Raw genomic sequence first — 16,004 nt, forward strand, 5'->3', positions numbered from 1 at the left:
TTCCCGTTTCCCTGGTGATGGTCACTAGTGCATGAATTCAGTGGAAGTGTAGACACTTGTTTTGTTGGGATTGAGATTTGCGAGTAGTTTTTAGTCGCGATTTGCCTTAGCTTTGCGGCTTCGGATGGTATGCAGTTGTAATGCATTGGTCGTATAGAGATTAGAATCGATCCCAAAAGTACTTGGACACTGACTGCGGGTCAGGAATAAGCAGTATCATGGCGACAATCACAGCTTCCAACAGCATGAAAGTACAAATCGGGGGTGATGGAGTTACCGAAATCACGACGAGAACGACTATTCCTCTGGTGTCCCACCTTGTAACTGATGAGGATATAGGAGCCTTGAAGGTATGCTGCGGTAGAATTAGGAGATAAGCCTGTACTATCATCCGCTGATGTATTAAGGGTGTGAAAGTGAAACCCATAGACCTGACAAGAGCCGTTAAATTGTTGACCGACCCCCATTCGGCGCAACTTTACGAAAGACACGTGAACGGATTACACAGAGTCGCTGCAAAGTAACTTATTATTAATAATGATTCATTGTCAGTGACTTGTGACCTGTGAAATGTTCAGATACCGAAGAGGATTCCTTATACGAGACTGCGTTGAAGTTTTTCGAATTTTGAACATATGTGCTGATCGTATAGCGGAACAACGATGTTATATTGATGTCATGTGTGAGCTGTTGACCATCTGCGGGTATGAAATTTTTTTATCGGGTGCTATGATGATAACATTTTCCATGTATATTTAAATGTACATAACTTGACTGGCAGAATATGCCATTTCTTGAATATGCCATGGTCTTGTATACAGTGCATGGACAAGACAGTTTTCATTTCATTGTCTCATATTCAGAGGGTCGTTGGTCACTGGCCTGACTCGTAATGTAACGTAACTCGTAAATAATTAATTTTTGTAGGCCTACACCAAAGGAATTAGGCCTACCTAGCGAAGTTGCATATAGCTCAGACTTGTCTATACTGTAGCCATGTGGCAACTTTCAAAATTACATGATGCCTCCGAGTGACAATTTCATTGCAGATAAGTAGGCCTTGGTTTTGAAAATACCTTACGTAGGCCTATTGGCTTTTTTCTAATACGCATATGCCACAATTATTTTATCGCTTTCTACAACTGCATCTTACCGCTATTGACATGCAACAGATTACCTGTGCTCAAGGAGAAATCATCCGACGAAATGACTTACGAACAGATCGTCATGGAATCAATGTCTCAAATGGGATACCTCATGCGCGTCCCGCACTCCAAAGTCCAGATCGCCATCACAAACGCCCTCAAAACATTCTACATGCGCAGGCCTAAGAATTTGGAGGAAGTACAGGTAAAAAAAATCCGATCGCACAAAATATGAGACAATGATTGTGACGGATCGATTTCCAGGGCCTGCAGTACACGTCGCCACAATTTAATAAAAAGGTTATAGAAAAAAGCGATGTTGCGGAAACGTTAGTTAAATGGCTGTCTCTTCTGGAGGACAAAATGACTGTGAAGTTGGAAGTTCTGAAAGTGCTGCAATTACTCTCGTCCGATTCTGGTGAGATATCTGTTAATCTATGGGTATTTTCCATTCAATTCACCACCATAAAGAGAGAGAGAGAGAATTTAAGGTGATGATGGTGACACAATCTGCAATGAATAAAACACCATTGCATTGTCAGACCTGTCGCTAATCAAATAATATTCAAATGTATGTTTGTAAATGCATATATTTTCGTGATCATTGTTTTTTTCTTGACCATTTTCAGAAATGAACTGCCAACTTATGTTGAAATGCGGCGCTGCGAGCCAGATATGCTGCGCTATGAACGAGCAGGAATCGTCCGGACATCTTTTGTTTGTTAGCGTTGAAATATTATGGAATCTATTAGAACACGCTGGTGACGTAGCAGGACCTCAGTTATGCAATTTAGAGTGTGTCAGGTAAGAGCGAGAGGGATTTAATTCTTCAAATAGCAATTACTAATTACAATGCAGCAATATTATATCGATATTAGATTAATTAGTTCATGAGCATTTCCGACTGGGCTAGTGTTTAGAAGTATCAGTTTAAATATAAATATGTAGGCTACACATGACAATGAAGGAATGAATAAATACATGTGAAGTGATATGTGTGTATTGCAATTTAAATAGTGTAATATGAAAATGTGAGCTATATAAACGTGCTAGTTTTAATATGAATCAATGGAGCGGAGATAAAGAGGAAATAATGCTGCAAAGCAAATGATTGAATATTAAATGATAACTGTTTCTGCTCCACTATAACAAGATGAGGTCAGCAACAAAATAGCTATGCTACTTTTAGAGTACTTGTTTCTAATTAATAATTAGTGAAAATCAGTGCAATTTCTGCTGAGACTGGCTCAGCGAACCTCTGGGATTCGAGAACTCTTGTTAAGAACCACTTCTTAGGCTTACCATATTTTGGAAATCTAAAACGAGGACACTTTTTCAAAAATGTCAGACTTGCAAAATCGGAGAAGAATTCTCAGAAATCGGTGAATTTTTCCCACTTTGTGATCGGTTGTCTAAAAAAAAAAAGGGTCAACTTTCCGCTCAGAGCTTAAAATACCGTTTTCCTCTTCACATTGCTAGGTGGTTGACTAAAAAATCACCGTTTTTCACTCCGAAATACCCGCCGGAGCGTCACTTCTGTGCTAATTTATGGCATATCACTCGCATTTTGCTCTAAATGTGACCTAAATTTTCAAAAAAGAGTACAAAATCTCAAAAAAGAGGACAAAAAGGGCGTCCTCCGAGGACACTTTCAAAAAAGTCGAAAAAGAGGACGTATGGTAACCAGTGGCGTATCCAGGGGGGGTTTTAGGGGGTCGGGACCCCCCCCTTTTCAAAATCCTAAAAATTGATGTCAAATATAGCCTCTAATATTTGCTAATTTATCAGTTTAACATATTCGTTTTTACGTATGAGAAGGCGAACATGGCGTCTTAATGTTATTTAAGGGGACTAACACCCCTACAAAATATTGGAATTATGCGCCGAATTAGTCGAAAGGATAAAATAGGTCATTATAATTCGCTAATTCCATACGAATTCTGCGCTTGGTCAGCTACATTTCAGCTGTCTGTGGCGGTTGCTGACGTTCTCAACTTTCTTCCCTCGATTTCTCTCTCGCCTTGCTAAAACGAGAGACGCATTTTAGGAAAATCTAATCTAATTGGCCGACGCGATACGTAATTGCAAAGTTGTCGGCAATCAACATCGCTCGCGAATTCGCTGCACCTGCTCGCCTTGAAATTTTAATTAAGAATTGCACGGCGTGTTGATTGATCAGCGAGACACAGACACGACGGCACCAGTACGACAATGCTATTCTCAAATCCACATTGTATTCGCGATTATTGGCGAGAAATGGCCTACGATTGACATTCACATTTCAAAATACAAGCCTAGCAATCCACGTTCCCGATTGTTAGGTGGCTTGCTGTCGTCCAAATACAGGCCTATGTTGTCGCTGAACGGAAGAATCGAGTAGGCTTAGTAGTAAAGTTAACCTAATTATATCGGCTGACAAGTTTCTCTGTCGATCAAGTTATTATCCCAGTGTGTACTCTGACTGACTGACTGACTGACTTGCGTGCTTGCAATTAAAGTCTAATTATCTTCGCGCGTACTACACGCTCAGCCGTATGGCTAGTAAAGCCGTCCAAAAGCACACATTCGTGTACGACGTACACTGTTCACACCACACCTCTCTGTGGCGATCGCGATCGCCCTCGTTTATGCTACCGCCTTATTCCGCGCTTGTTCGTCCGCTGCGATACTACCGACCGTGCGCATAATATCGTCAAAACCCAACAAAATCACGCATCTGGCCGGAACTAGGCGCTTGAAGACGGGCGGCGTTTGCCGGCTCATGACTAAATGTGAGCATTTACGAATTTCTTTCAATCATACCGTAAAAGAAACGCGATTTTCAGGCAATGTCTGTATCGTATTCGTACATCTCCCACTCACCGCAAATCTCTGTTTATTATTAAACTATAAATATTCGCCACGGCGTGGAGACGAATGATCGTAATTATGACGTCACAATAACCAATTTCGTAACGCAAACCCCCCCCCCCCTTTTTCGCGCTCTGGATACGCGCCTGATGGTAACCCTACCACTGCTGTCTATGTACAATGTCGAACAGTTGAACAATCGTCATTGAATTCGATAATTAGTTCATGTGATTTCTATTATACGTTTCCGATTGAATTCAATTTGTTTTTTACAGTGCTATCAAGGAAGCTTTCCAAAGTCTTGTCATTAGTGGATGCTCGGATTATGAACGCCAGCTCCGAAACGACTTGCTTGTTATCACCACTTTGATCGCTTCAAATCCTGACGTTCCTATCGTTGAAACAGGTTGGCTCACTGCGTTCCGTTCATTTATCACTGACACTGGCAGAGTTATTTCAGAGTCTTTACTACTTTTGTGTGCATAAAATTCCATCATGGTGTGCATTTTTTCATTTCTAAGAGATAATAACAGGGTGTCAGTCTGATACACTGTATGCACATCACACACTGTGTATTAATTTGAATTCGTTTCTATTTTTGTTCTTGAACTTGATCCAAAAAATAATTCGTCTCACCCACATTTATGTACTCGAATTTGAATGTACTGTACTGAATGTACTTGCTTCGATACATGTACTTGCATACGAATTATTCGGGTGTTCAAAGTATTTTTTTTGCTTTCATATGGCTGGACAAAGTAGTGAACATAGTTATTCAAAGAGAAAACGTAGATTTAATGACATCAAGTTCATCTCAGGTATGAATAGAATTAGTGCTTTTTGAAATGGCTCCAAACCACTCAAACTAGAAGTCAAATATTGCTTTGTATATTAGATTACCCAAGTTTCGGAATAATCACTAATACTCTTTCAGTTTACAGTTTATTTGTTCAATCACAATATATACTTTCCACTCTCTCACAGGCTTCGCAAAACAACTGGTCCTGTTCAGCACGTTCTCAGAAGTGAAGAGCCACAATCCTCTGGTGAGAAAACTGAAGTTGACGCAGTCGCCGGAAGATATGGAATTCAAACGAATGCTGACAAACATGATGATCGTTTTGAGTAAAGATGGTGCCGCAGTACAGGTGTGATTTGCTTCGAATATTCTTTATTTGTATTAATTCCTGGTAAATGGGTGTGCTGCCACTCTATTGACTTCCATGAACATAGACCAGTGATTCCCACACCGGCGGTTGAGAACCACTGATCTAAGACCCTTTCTATTTGAGTACGTACTTTAAGTAGGCAAAAGCTACTTGAGTAATCTGTAGTCTGCATCTAGCTGTACTGCAGTATGCAACCTTTGCTAGGAAAAATATATTGATGTACGCTTCATATCACACGTATTCTCATATCTACTGAACATTGTGAAGCATAAATATCTTAATTTTCAGTCTTCCCGTACCTATGTGCAAGATGCAACCTGTAAAAATTGCTCCTTATACCTGTGAATGATGTCTGTAAAGCAGGGGCCACCAACACAAGGCCTGCCCTAATAGCATTCTCCCCGAAGGCGACGGGTCGATGAGACCAACTTGACCATGCCCTGACACGAGCAATTAGCAGCCAACATAATGGAGCTACCTGACGCTCGTGACTGACAGAGCATCTCCAAGAGGTCTTGACATTGGCAAACCAGAAGCGTTCATTCCCATGTCCCTTCCCATTTCACGAGATCCTCGTCTAAAGGAAACATCTACTTACCCCCACCCAATAGCAACCTAGCTAAGAGATCTATCGACTACTCGGGACCTATCATCTGGAATGCATTACCACCACATATCCGTGAATTGCCTTATAATAGATTAAAAAAAGCTCTACTTGATCACCTCTAGTCGTTACACTAAAACTGTTGCCCTACCTCGCCCAGACATTGCTTCATTGATCATTTTCTACCATTGTTTAATTTTTTTCTATTTTCCTTTCTTAACTAAACATTTTTTTACAGCCAGACTGTTCAGAGTCAAGTGTACCTGTTTTATGCTGGTGTGATCAGACTAGATGACCTTCTCGGTCTTATCGATCATTCCTATCTAATACCGAATACTGTGCACGCATATTTTCTGTACCACCATCACTGCCGTTTGTTATGTATTTTGGTTCGATGTAAATAAAGACTCTCTCTCTCTCTCTCAGTCACAGCAAAACGCGGCCAGATATCGGGTGTGGGGCCTACTACAGAATATACAGCATGCTATATTCAAAACACATGTTTGACAGTTTTGTATTAAGCTAAAGCAGGGATTCCTTTTAACAATGTGTACCATTTGTTAGAAAACGTCACATAGCATTGATTTATTGGCTTTTTACCTTTGCAAAGAGGTAATCAGGTGCTAAATATTAGGTGTCGACATTTTTAAATCTTGAGGCCCATGGCATCTATCAAGTCCAAAAAGTGGTTCGCTACCCATTTTGAGTTGGTAACCCCTGCTGTAAAGATAGTATCCTACTGTGTCACTGCTGAGTCTTTATCTCCGAACAAATTTTTGTCAATCAAATGAATGTCAATACATCTTATCATTTTCCGTACTCGGCAGCTGATGTCAGAAGGCAAACTCCTTTTGTCCTTATTCCACTACATTCGTCCTAACGAAGACAAGTCACAGCCGCGTGAATGGTCACCCGCGCAGTTCGAAGAATTACAACTCCACGCCATGTCCGCGCTATGCACCTTGTCCGTGCTGATGATGGAGGATTACATGATGTGTCAAGGCAACACCCGGCTGCTTTTGCTCCTGGAATGGTGCATTGCAGAAGTGAGTAGGATCGCCGGGTCGCTGTTACAATGTTTTCCATGATCAGTGTTGAAAGTTGTGGGTTTTGAAGTCTCTCGAAGAAATTCCTATTCAAGTAGTTTTAACAGGAAGTGAAAATGACAATTTCTACTTGGAATTGAGTAAAAAGTTTCTTAAGCTATTTTGACCATCTCTGCTTATACTTTACCGGAGTACTAAAGCTGGTTTCGTTTAATAACACTTCAGCGATTCTGTTTTCTAGACCCTATAAGCAGGGTTGCCATACCGTCCTTATTTCTAAGATTTGTCCTTATTTTGAAAGGTCAGGTCTTAGAAAACTAAACTGTCCTTATTTTTAAGATATGTCCTTATTTTCAACTTGCGTCCTTCTTTTGTCTTATTTTCATCAACTACTGAACTTTGATCGTTTCCCTCTGGTATCCATGGTGCATGATATTCTAAAATTTTGCTTTTGATTCATGATTTTATGACATAAATGAAAGCAACTCCCGTGGTACACATACCACAGGATTTGACTTGACTTGAAGTGGTGAGATAGCTAAGGCAGTTTCGGCTGTACCAAGCTATTGCAGCTTACGTCATTTTAGCAGTAAACAGCAGTACCAGGTTTCTGCTGTTTAGTCTACGTCTACAGCATAATAAGCTGTGGGGAAGGCAGCATTTATTGTGTAGTAAAAAAGGGAGCAGTGCAGTCGACACTTGGTTAAAAAGTAGTAAAGCTATAAATCATTAATAAATTTATCTAAATTATATTGCACCTGTAGTTTTAGCTACTAATATAGCTAAATCTGATTAGCAAGCAAGCGTAAAACGTTATTCGTGACGATTATGAGAGATAATTCAAAAGTATCAAACGAAGCTTGAAGGGCGAGTGTTTTGCGCATTGCAATATCTGCAATTGTGACATTAGCCTGGAGGCCATAGGAAAGACCACTATTTCAACTCACACAGAGTATATACAAAAACGCCTTTTTATTGCCAATCTAATTTTGTCCTTATTTTTAGGTCCATGTGGATGGCAACCCTGTCTATAAAGCTGCACCAAAATTGTCTTAGGGTTCACCAGTACGAAAGGGTGTACAATATAAGGGTGCATCACATACTTGTCACACTATACAAGGCATTCTTTACCAGTGGTTCACGGATTAGGTTTAGGGTCCATATAGTGTCCATACAGTCAATCCAGCAATTAGAAAGTAGATGATCCTCTTGCCAGTAGGATTTTCGCTCTCAGTACTGTCAATTATGTACGTACGTTTTTGCTGTGAGTGAATACGGACCAGGGGTGCATGAACCCGTCAAAACAATTTTAGGAAGAGCACTGTTCTAGAACAGTTGTAGACCTGCAAGTCCATATTTTTGTAGGCTTGCATTTTACTAGCTTACTAATGAGCTTCCAGAATGCTTCTTTATTTACTTCAACTTCGAGTAAGGTAGGACATATGTTTTACATATGGCACCTCACAAATTGAGCCTTTAGCTTATGCCGAATTGTGGAAATGCTTCTTTCCAAGATTTGTTTGGTATTTTTGCGTTCTGGAATAGTGTGACCCTAGATTATTTAATGCCGTTGAAATGACCATTTTTATAAAATCGCAGGACGTCAATTTTTCTGGACACGGAAACGCCTTTCACGGCGCCGGCGGAAGGGGTAATAAAAAAGCTCAAATGCGAGGGTGCTTGCGATTGTTACGAGCCGTCGTTTCGCATGGTGACGAGAATACTAATCAAGACTTGTGCGACCAAGGGATTATTAGTCAGCTATTGAGTGAGTATACCTCTTGTGAAAATGCATAAATGTGAAGCTATTATTATTTTCAACTGCTGCTTCGTTGCATGCTCTGTAGAACTATCTGATAGCATGGCGAATGGATTCATGTCATTTTTTTAAAGAGTTAGTCAATGGACCGTTATTGAGAACTTCATGCCAACATTCATATGGACCTTCATTACTACTCGTTTAAAAAGAAGAATTGTTCCGTCACCTCATCTCCATTACTGAACCATTATGCTCCCCCAAATTTATGTAGTCTGTATTATGCCGAGTTCAGTTGCAATATTTACCTCAAACAACCACAACCAAATTTCTAGATAACAACTGTAATTGGTGAATGTAGGGTGTGATCAAACCATTTGACCCTACTCGGACTCAAATCAATCCCACCCTGTTCTACAAGGTGAAGTTTCTTTGTTGTTATTTTCATGCGGTAATGGGATATTCTTTTTATTTGGACGATTCAATAATTCTCTCTCTCTCTATCTTGAACCAAAATAACTGCAGATGATATAAATCTTGCGTAATGGTGGTGACATGAAGTTTTGAAAGGATGTTTTTACTTCGAGAGAAAGGCAGTAGCAACTCAACCACAGCAGAATTAGTTTAGAAAACGATTCACTCAAAACATATGGGACTACTGATCATTTATAACAGTGATGTTTGATTTCAAGCATAGTAGGTTTGCAGATTCATATTCATGAAGAATGTTTGAAATTTATAAATAATTTTTTTCTTTACAAAATCTATAAAACTATGTGGACGGCAAATACTTCTCAGCTAGTATCAGCGTTGACCATCCACTTCATCTCTTAACAGAAGCCGGGCATATTCATGTTGAAATTGTTAAGATGACAAAAGTTTCCGCAATGATGTGACAGCATGTCACTATGCCTCACTTTCTATTTAGATATACTGGAACCTCTTTCAAAACAAGACTCTGACGATATAGTCGACATCGAAATGCAGTGTGATATGCTGTACATTCTATCCACGCTCTGTGAGAACGATCTCCATCGCAAAGAATTGTTCGGATCAAAGGTAAGCAAGCTGAAACAATTTCATAATTTCCCTGAGATTCGCCACATTTGCATGACAGGGAGTCGACATCCTGGTGCATTACATGCAATCGAATCCGAAAAAGATATCCAGCGGACTGGGCCACAACCGGTTGATGCTAACTGCCGTCGATGCGATTTGGTGTTGCTGCGTCGGATGTTTCGTGACCGAAGATTACTTCCTTGAAAAGGAAGGCATCTTTCTCCTCATCGATCTGCTTCAGGTATTCCGTTACGTCAATAATTAGCATTTCGCGTGCGAATATTTTTACCTGATCGTCACGTAGAATCGTGATAAATATCTATCTTAGGGTTGTGTTTTGTGTTGATATCCTGTCAATCCACATTCTAATACAAAGATTCACAAACCAGCTGAATCTTTCCCCATCAAAGCTGTACGGGAAGACTTTGATGACTTCGAGCTAATTTGATTAGAAAATCAGACTTGCATCCATGAACTTGACTAATGCACATCCTGAGATGGATATATTTCTCCATGAAGCTTTGAATACTCCTTGTTGAGCACAAGTATTGCTTGTTCATCCAATCTGTGTCTACAAATTGTCGTCTTTTTGTAGGCTCAGGCATACTTGGTTTGTTATATATAGGTATAGGAAGCTTAGTGTCACATAGTACAATATGATAGGCTAATCCGATGAAAATACCGATAAATGGGGCATTTAGGCTATGTGTTGGATACTGGTATATGAAAAAGTTTAGATTTATGCACATTCTCCTGGTTTTAGTGCAAACGGACTTACGGTACTATTGCCATTTTCGGGCTCAGCGCCCTTGATATACCCTAAATTCGATCACACCTTAGGATGAATTATTTTTGTTGGCCAGTGTTATCCTCAGAAGGCCACTGCAGTAAAAATGTTTTCACTAAATGTACCATACCAGTCATCGATCTTTGTGATATCAAGGTTTCACGTCTTTGCTTCTTGACCCTTAACGAAATTTCTTGATCATATCGGCTGACCACTATAAAAACATCCTTTGGACAACTTTCTGAAATTCGTTGTCAACAGAAAGCTATTTTCGGCTGACACTCATCATGTGTAATTGTTGTCTGGTTTATTTTCAGGATGAATATATTGTTCAATTTATTGAAGTTTTGTACCTCCAAGTGTCTCTTTGAAGGCAAAATGCTTTAGTCAAAACCCTGTTTTCTTTTGTCGAAACAGGAATGCCCACGCAGTATGCATAACCTTTTGCTTGGTTGTTTGCTGGAGCTTTGCGAAAACCCCAAAACCATCCCGCACATTCACACGTGGAGAGGAAAAGAAGACAGTTCCGCCCCTCACCTCTTCATCCAAATGTGGAGATACGAAGAACAGAGAATCAAGGTGAAGAGAAACCCAGAGGGATGCATTGCGGATGTAACCGCTGCTCTGGCAGGTATAATGTGAATGTTTATTGTGTGGTATACAAGTACAAAGTTGTCTTCTGTACTTGAGAGCAATGTTACCTCTAATTTGTCATTGGTCTGCGCGAACTCACCAACTCACTGCCTGGTCCAGTGCGTAACGACTAAAAAATAAAAAAAGGCCATCACTTCGGCTTTCTTGTGCGCAGCTTAGGTTTTCTGTGCGCAGAGATCGTGTCAGGACTGCGCAATTGAAAATGAACAGTGCTGGAGCGAGATAGTGTAATGGTTATGCGTCCGGCTTCTCGAGCGGTAGGTCGTGGGTTCGATCCCCGGCCGGGTCATACCAAAGACTCGAAAAATGGTATCCGCAGCTATCCTGCTAGGCGCTCAGCAATCACGGATAGCATGGAGGAGAAAAAAAAAACGGGGGCGCAGACTAGATGACCTCATGGGGCCGTATCGCAACTCCGTCGCCAAAGCATCTCGATGGTGCAGGCGAGAAAGAATATCATATCTCTCTCTCTCTCTCTCTGGAGAGTTGTCATCGTGTGGCAAGTTACAACATTATATGTTACTGTCAGGTCTGGGAAAAACTGAGTACCTGAGGGCTTCGATTCTGAATTGAGTATTTGGCTTCGAGTCAAATATTCGACTATCCCTCAATATGATATCATAACGTGATGTCATGATGTGGATGTGAAAAGATTTACCGTTTATGCGACCACAAAGACACATTTTAGCCGGAGATCATAAAGTTAACTGATCAGAAAGACTGCTAATCTTCTGATTAAAAAATGCTAATCGCGACTCATAAAGTTGGATAACGCGTGATGATTACTCGAGGTGCCCCGAGTTTTCAATCAAGCGGTGTTATCTGTTGCATCATAATGCAAAAACGTAGTATTGGCTGTCACTTGTCAATTTGTTGAATGAGACGGCCGCCTGGTGATAAAGGTAGTACGGCTATAATAGGTAGATTTATCATTATTGCGAAATGAAAGCCGTGCGCAATCAGTATGGTGAAGCGAAGAAACTGATTATTGAATATTGATAGATATATCAATATATGCAATGGTGCGTTATCTGTGGCATTTGTTGATTGTTTGATTCTTTAGTGAAGCCATTACCTAGGAGACAATCGTCACGGTCATTATTGGAAATATTGGAGCCTAGGAATGTTACGCAGTGTACACAGTTTTTATACATAACTAGTTATAGTTTGTTTCGGTTTGTTAAATCATGAGAATAAAGTGTGCTGAGATCAACCCGTGTCCTGAGACCAAGGTTGTTAAATCCTGATGAACGCGATAATCGACTTTATCGTTAATCCAACTTTATGATCTCCGCCAAGCCCTGATAGTTTGCTGCGAAACGTGTTTCTGAATATATATTCTAATCGATTGCTTGTTTTTCGATGTGTCAGGTCAAATACAACTCGACCACGGAGTCACACCCCAACCGCACACGGCCTCATCAGTCAGCATCGTCGACGTTTACGAAAATCTCCGCGCCAAGATCTACGCCGTGTTTGCTCGGCTTGGTTTCAGCGACGTGCCCGGCCTCACGACGGAAGATTACGTGACACTCGCGATCATCGAGAAATATCTCGATTTCAAGGTTACATCCAATTTCTATTAGGCGTCTAACCGGCTGCCGCATTAGAGCTTTCCGTGAAAGTACAGTGATGGGTGATATTTAAGTCAATTTCTTTACCTGAAAAACGGAAGATTTTGACCTAAAATGTCAAAATTACATTTCTTATCATAAAAAACTTAATTTTGTCCAAATTTTGACCTTAGTATGTAAATTAGGTGTTTTCCACGCATAATGTTAGAATTGTACTACTTATCTTCATTTCTGGTTGGAACTGTCTGTCCTTATGAAGTAGTCTGGCCTGAAAAAACTTTTTTGACTCAAAAACTGACAAATTTTTACATGAAAAAACTTTATTTTAACGAAATCTGAACCTATGAAGAATTCCATTAGTTACATCATGCATTATGGTAAAAATAATCAAAATTTTTTGTAGTACAACGAAAGATACTTTCCTACATTCTCGGGCAGAAAGTAAAGTAGCTTGCCAAGGATAGAGAAAGAACGTTCAACAGCAGCAATTGTTGGCCGGCAACACTGAAGTTGTGCGTCAACTGCTGGTGACACACCGTGTTGCTTTTCTCTGAAAATGTTGTATACATCACAATTTTTCATCATGCGCTTCTTCATATAAGAACCAATGCCCACCCAGTCTTGCTTCAGTTAGGATATTGCGGTGCTTTGTGCATAACACCATGTCAACCAATTTGTTTCATTTGACCGTTTATGATTCACAATGAGTGGACAATGGGCCGTCTACAACGGCAGGCTACAAGCCGTAAAATGCCAAATGATAAGTTCATCCATAGCCTTAATATAGGCTACGATTCATCTACAGTGCAAATATATATTATACAAATGAATTGCAGGTTGCAAAAAAATTTGGACTTTGTCAACAATTTTTATCATTTTTTGACCTGACGCTACAATTTTGACAAAATTTTGACATGTAAAAAAATCGCCCTAGTGATGATGTAAAAGGTCGTTTAGCCGGTGTTTGGTAGAGATGGAACAAAACCTTCACGATGAGTCTCTGGAAATGGTCGGTTAGCTCGTTTATTGATGTGGAATACGAGAGAATGACTTAAGCCATAATTAGGCTACAATTGCCATGATATAATTCGATGTGTATGACATGGTGTCATAGGCTTCATGTCAGATACATGGGATTTAACCTATTATCATTAAGTTGCATGGGTCACTTACAAGACAGCTACCAATTCAACCCTTCATCTCAGGTTGGCGAAGTGTGGAATGAAATAAGAGAAGAATTGAGAGTTGAAAGCGTACGCCCGATAACCCCCGACAACGAAGCGATGGAGACGATAGCAAGAGCCTCTGTGGAAAGGGCGAAGGGAGTGGCCGTCTTACAAAATGAGCTGTTGGACGCGGAAAGTCAGCAAAACGCACAAGACGAAAAGCAGTTGTACGCCGAGGTATGTAATCATAATCATACCCAAATAGGTTTCGCTTGTTTACTACTTACTGAAGGGGTTATATTTTTGGCTACCTCCACTTCAAGCTCGTCTCTGACTAATACTCAATTATCAATATTGCAACATGATATGTTCACAGCCAGGAGCCTAAAGGCACCTTTAGACAGGATTGTAATGATTCGACTCGAGTTGCGATTTTTTGGTGACTCGACTTGACATGAGTCAATTTTTGTATTGACTCGACTTGTACTCGAGTCATTGTGCAATGTGGATGACTCGAACCAAGTCATATGGCTTGAGACTAGGACGGCCAAGACAGACATTTCATTGTAACTTCGTAGAATAGTACACTGTTCCCTCTAGGCTGCGAGTGCGCTATTTCACAGTGCTGACACGGTCTCTACGCACAGAAAATGTAAGCTGCGCGCAAGAAAGCCGAGTGATGACCTCTTTTTTAGTCAACAACACAAAATGGGTAAATTGGAAGTGGGTAATTTGGCAGTCGAATCAATGCGATGACCTTTTTTCTTTAGTTGTTACGCACTGTCGTCCAAGGAACCGCGCAGTGAGTTGGTGAGTGCGCGCAGACTCATGAAAAATTAGAGGGAACATTGGTCACCACATTGTTGGTCTTGCGTCTATCAGTCCTGATACTTGGATAATAGGGCCAGAAACTTTTAAGACTGGGGAAAATTACTATATTATGAATGCGAGCCATTCTATATCACTCGAGCAGAATCAGTTGAACCGGATTGAACAGTAAACATAATGACTTGGACTCGGACTCGGATCAAAACACTATGACTCGGTCTCGATCCACTACTAGCTTGCTTGAACTCGAACTTAACTCAGTGGTGTATTAGAAATGATTCGACTTGACCCGAGTCAAAACCATAAAAGTTAGATTGAGTTGTGACTCGGAACCTTGTAACTTGGTTACAATTCTGCCGTTGGAAATTGTGAAATGATGAAATCATGCAACTTGTAATTTTATCCCCAAATTTTCACACTTTTGGTGCCTTTGATTGTAACTCTGCCGTATATGTGCTTGACTCGCACTCCAGACTTGGAATTGCGTTCTCGGACACTGAAAATGCCGTTTTTTTTAAGCTTCGCTTTTTCGTTCTCAGATTAAAGAAAATTTCAAGCAGCGCGAAAACTCGATACAAAGATGGAGCGACTACGTGAAGAGAACTTCCGAGCACGGCTATCTGCAAATGTCGAAGAAGAAACAAGACAAATCGATCGAGTCTTCCAGAGTGAAGCCGAGATACAGGAACGAACGCTTCTCAGGAACTACAAAGCACTCCACCAAAATAGAGAACCTCAATACCACGGTTTGTTCGGTCTTTGTTATTCACTCAGTTAGATAGAAATAGAGTCCATGTGGTTCATAATTTCAAATTAATTCTGCAAAAGTGTTGTCTTTGCGATGTTGCAAAAAATTAGATGAGTGAGAAGTAGGGCTGTGCTTATTTTAGATTACAAATCGACAATTGCTTGGCAAATGATGATTTCTCCCAGCCACCGGGTTTCAAAAACCTATTTAGACTCTGACCAACACTTACAATAAGCGAAGTGGCATTAATGCTGTATAATACTCAGATCGAGTGGATTAATTGACGGAATCGTTAGCTGTATTTCGTATGCTTTGCAGACATTCCAAGGGCGAGATATTCGAATCGACGACACACCGAGACAAGTCGCTGGAGATACGGAACTAGAAGTTTTGCCGCCCATCGTTACTGAAAAATCAGAAAAGGCACACCCCGAATTCTTTTAATTTTAAAAATAAACGTTTCGTTAAAGTATTGTAAATAAATCTGTATTATGATGGTCGTTAGTGTAATTTCACCGAAGCTTAGACAGTATCAATAATACCAATGAGATTAATAGCTTCAGTCGGCGAGTAAAACCGTTACTGCGAGAGTATTTTCATGGTGCTGGAGTATGGCTT

The 16,004-nt window shown here is 40.4% G+C and overlaps 2 protein-coding genes across 2 annotated transcripts in view; one reads left to right on the top strand and one right to left on the bottom strand.

Annotated features, from left to right (window-relative positions):
• The window catches only part of LOC145438089 (uncharacterized), a 93,860-nt gene that overhangs the window by 42,782 nt on the left and 35,074 nt on the right, over positions 1–16,004 (bottom strand). The window lies entirely within an intron of this gene.
• LOC145438042 (cilia- and flagella-associated protein 69-like) lies at positions 39–15,883 on the top strand. Its single transcript, XM_080315409.1, has 17 exons — positions 39–350; positions 408–520; positions 579–704; positions 1,173–1,350; positions 1,410–1,563; positions 1,775–1,949; positions 4,271–4,401; positions 4,980–5,143; positions 6,596–6,814; positions 8,414–8,582; positions 9,499–9,629; positions 9,688–9,870; positions 10,834–11,047; positions 12,442–12,635; positions 13,850–14,047; positions 15,178–15,384; positions 15,705–15,883. Exons 1-17 carry the CDS (start codon positions 219–221, stop codon positions 15,828–15,830), a joined length of 2,814 nt encoding a protein of 937 aa, XP_080171535.1. The 5' UTR covers positions 39–218; the 3' UTR covers positions 15,831–15,883.

This window comes from Botryllus schlosseri, chromosome 4, assembly GCF_051294905.1.
Source record: "Botryllus schlosseri isolate E-star chromosome 4, Bs_hap1, whole genome shotgun sequence".
In the NCBI taxonomy this organism is placed as follows: Eukaryota; Metazoa; Chordata; class Ascidiacea; order Stolidobranchia; family Styelidae; genus Botryllus; species Botryllus schlosseri.

Excerpts from the sequence above, each read along its gene's own strand:
- LOC145438042 (XM_080315409.1), top strand. The coding sequence starts at position 219 with ATGGCGACAATCACAGCTTCCAACAGCATGAAAGTACAAATCGGGGGT. Across the intron at positions 521-578 it reads TTACACAGAGTCGCTGCAAA|ATACCGAAGAGGATTCCTTA; the intron begins GTAACTTATTAT and ends TGAAATGTTCAG. Across the intron at positions 9,871-10,833 it reads TCCTCATCGATCTGCTTCAG|GAATGCCCACGCAGTATGCA; the intron begins GTATTCCGTTAC and ends TTGTCGAAACAG.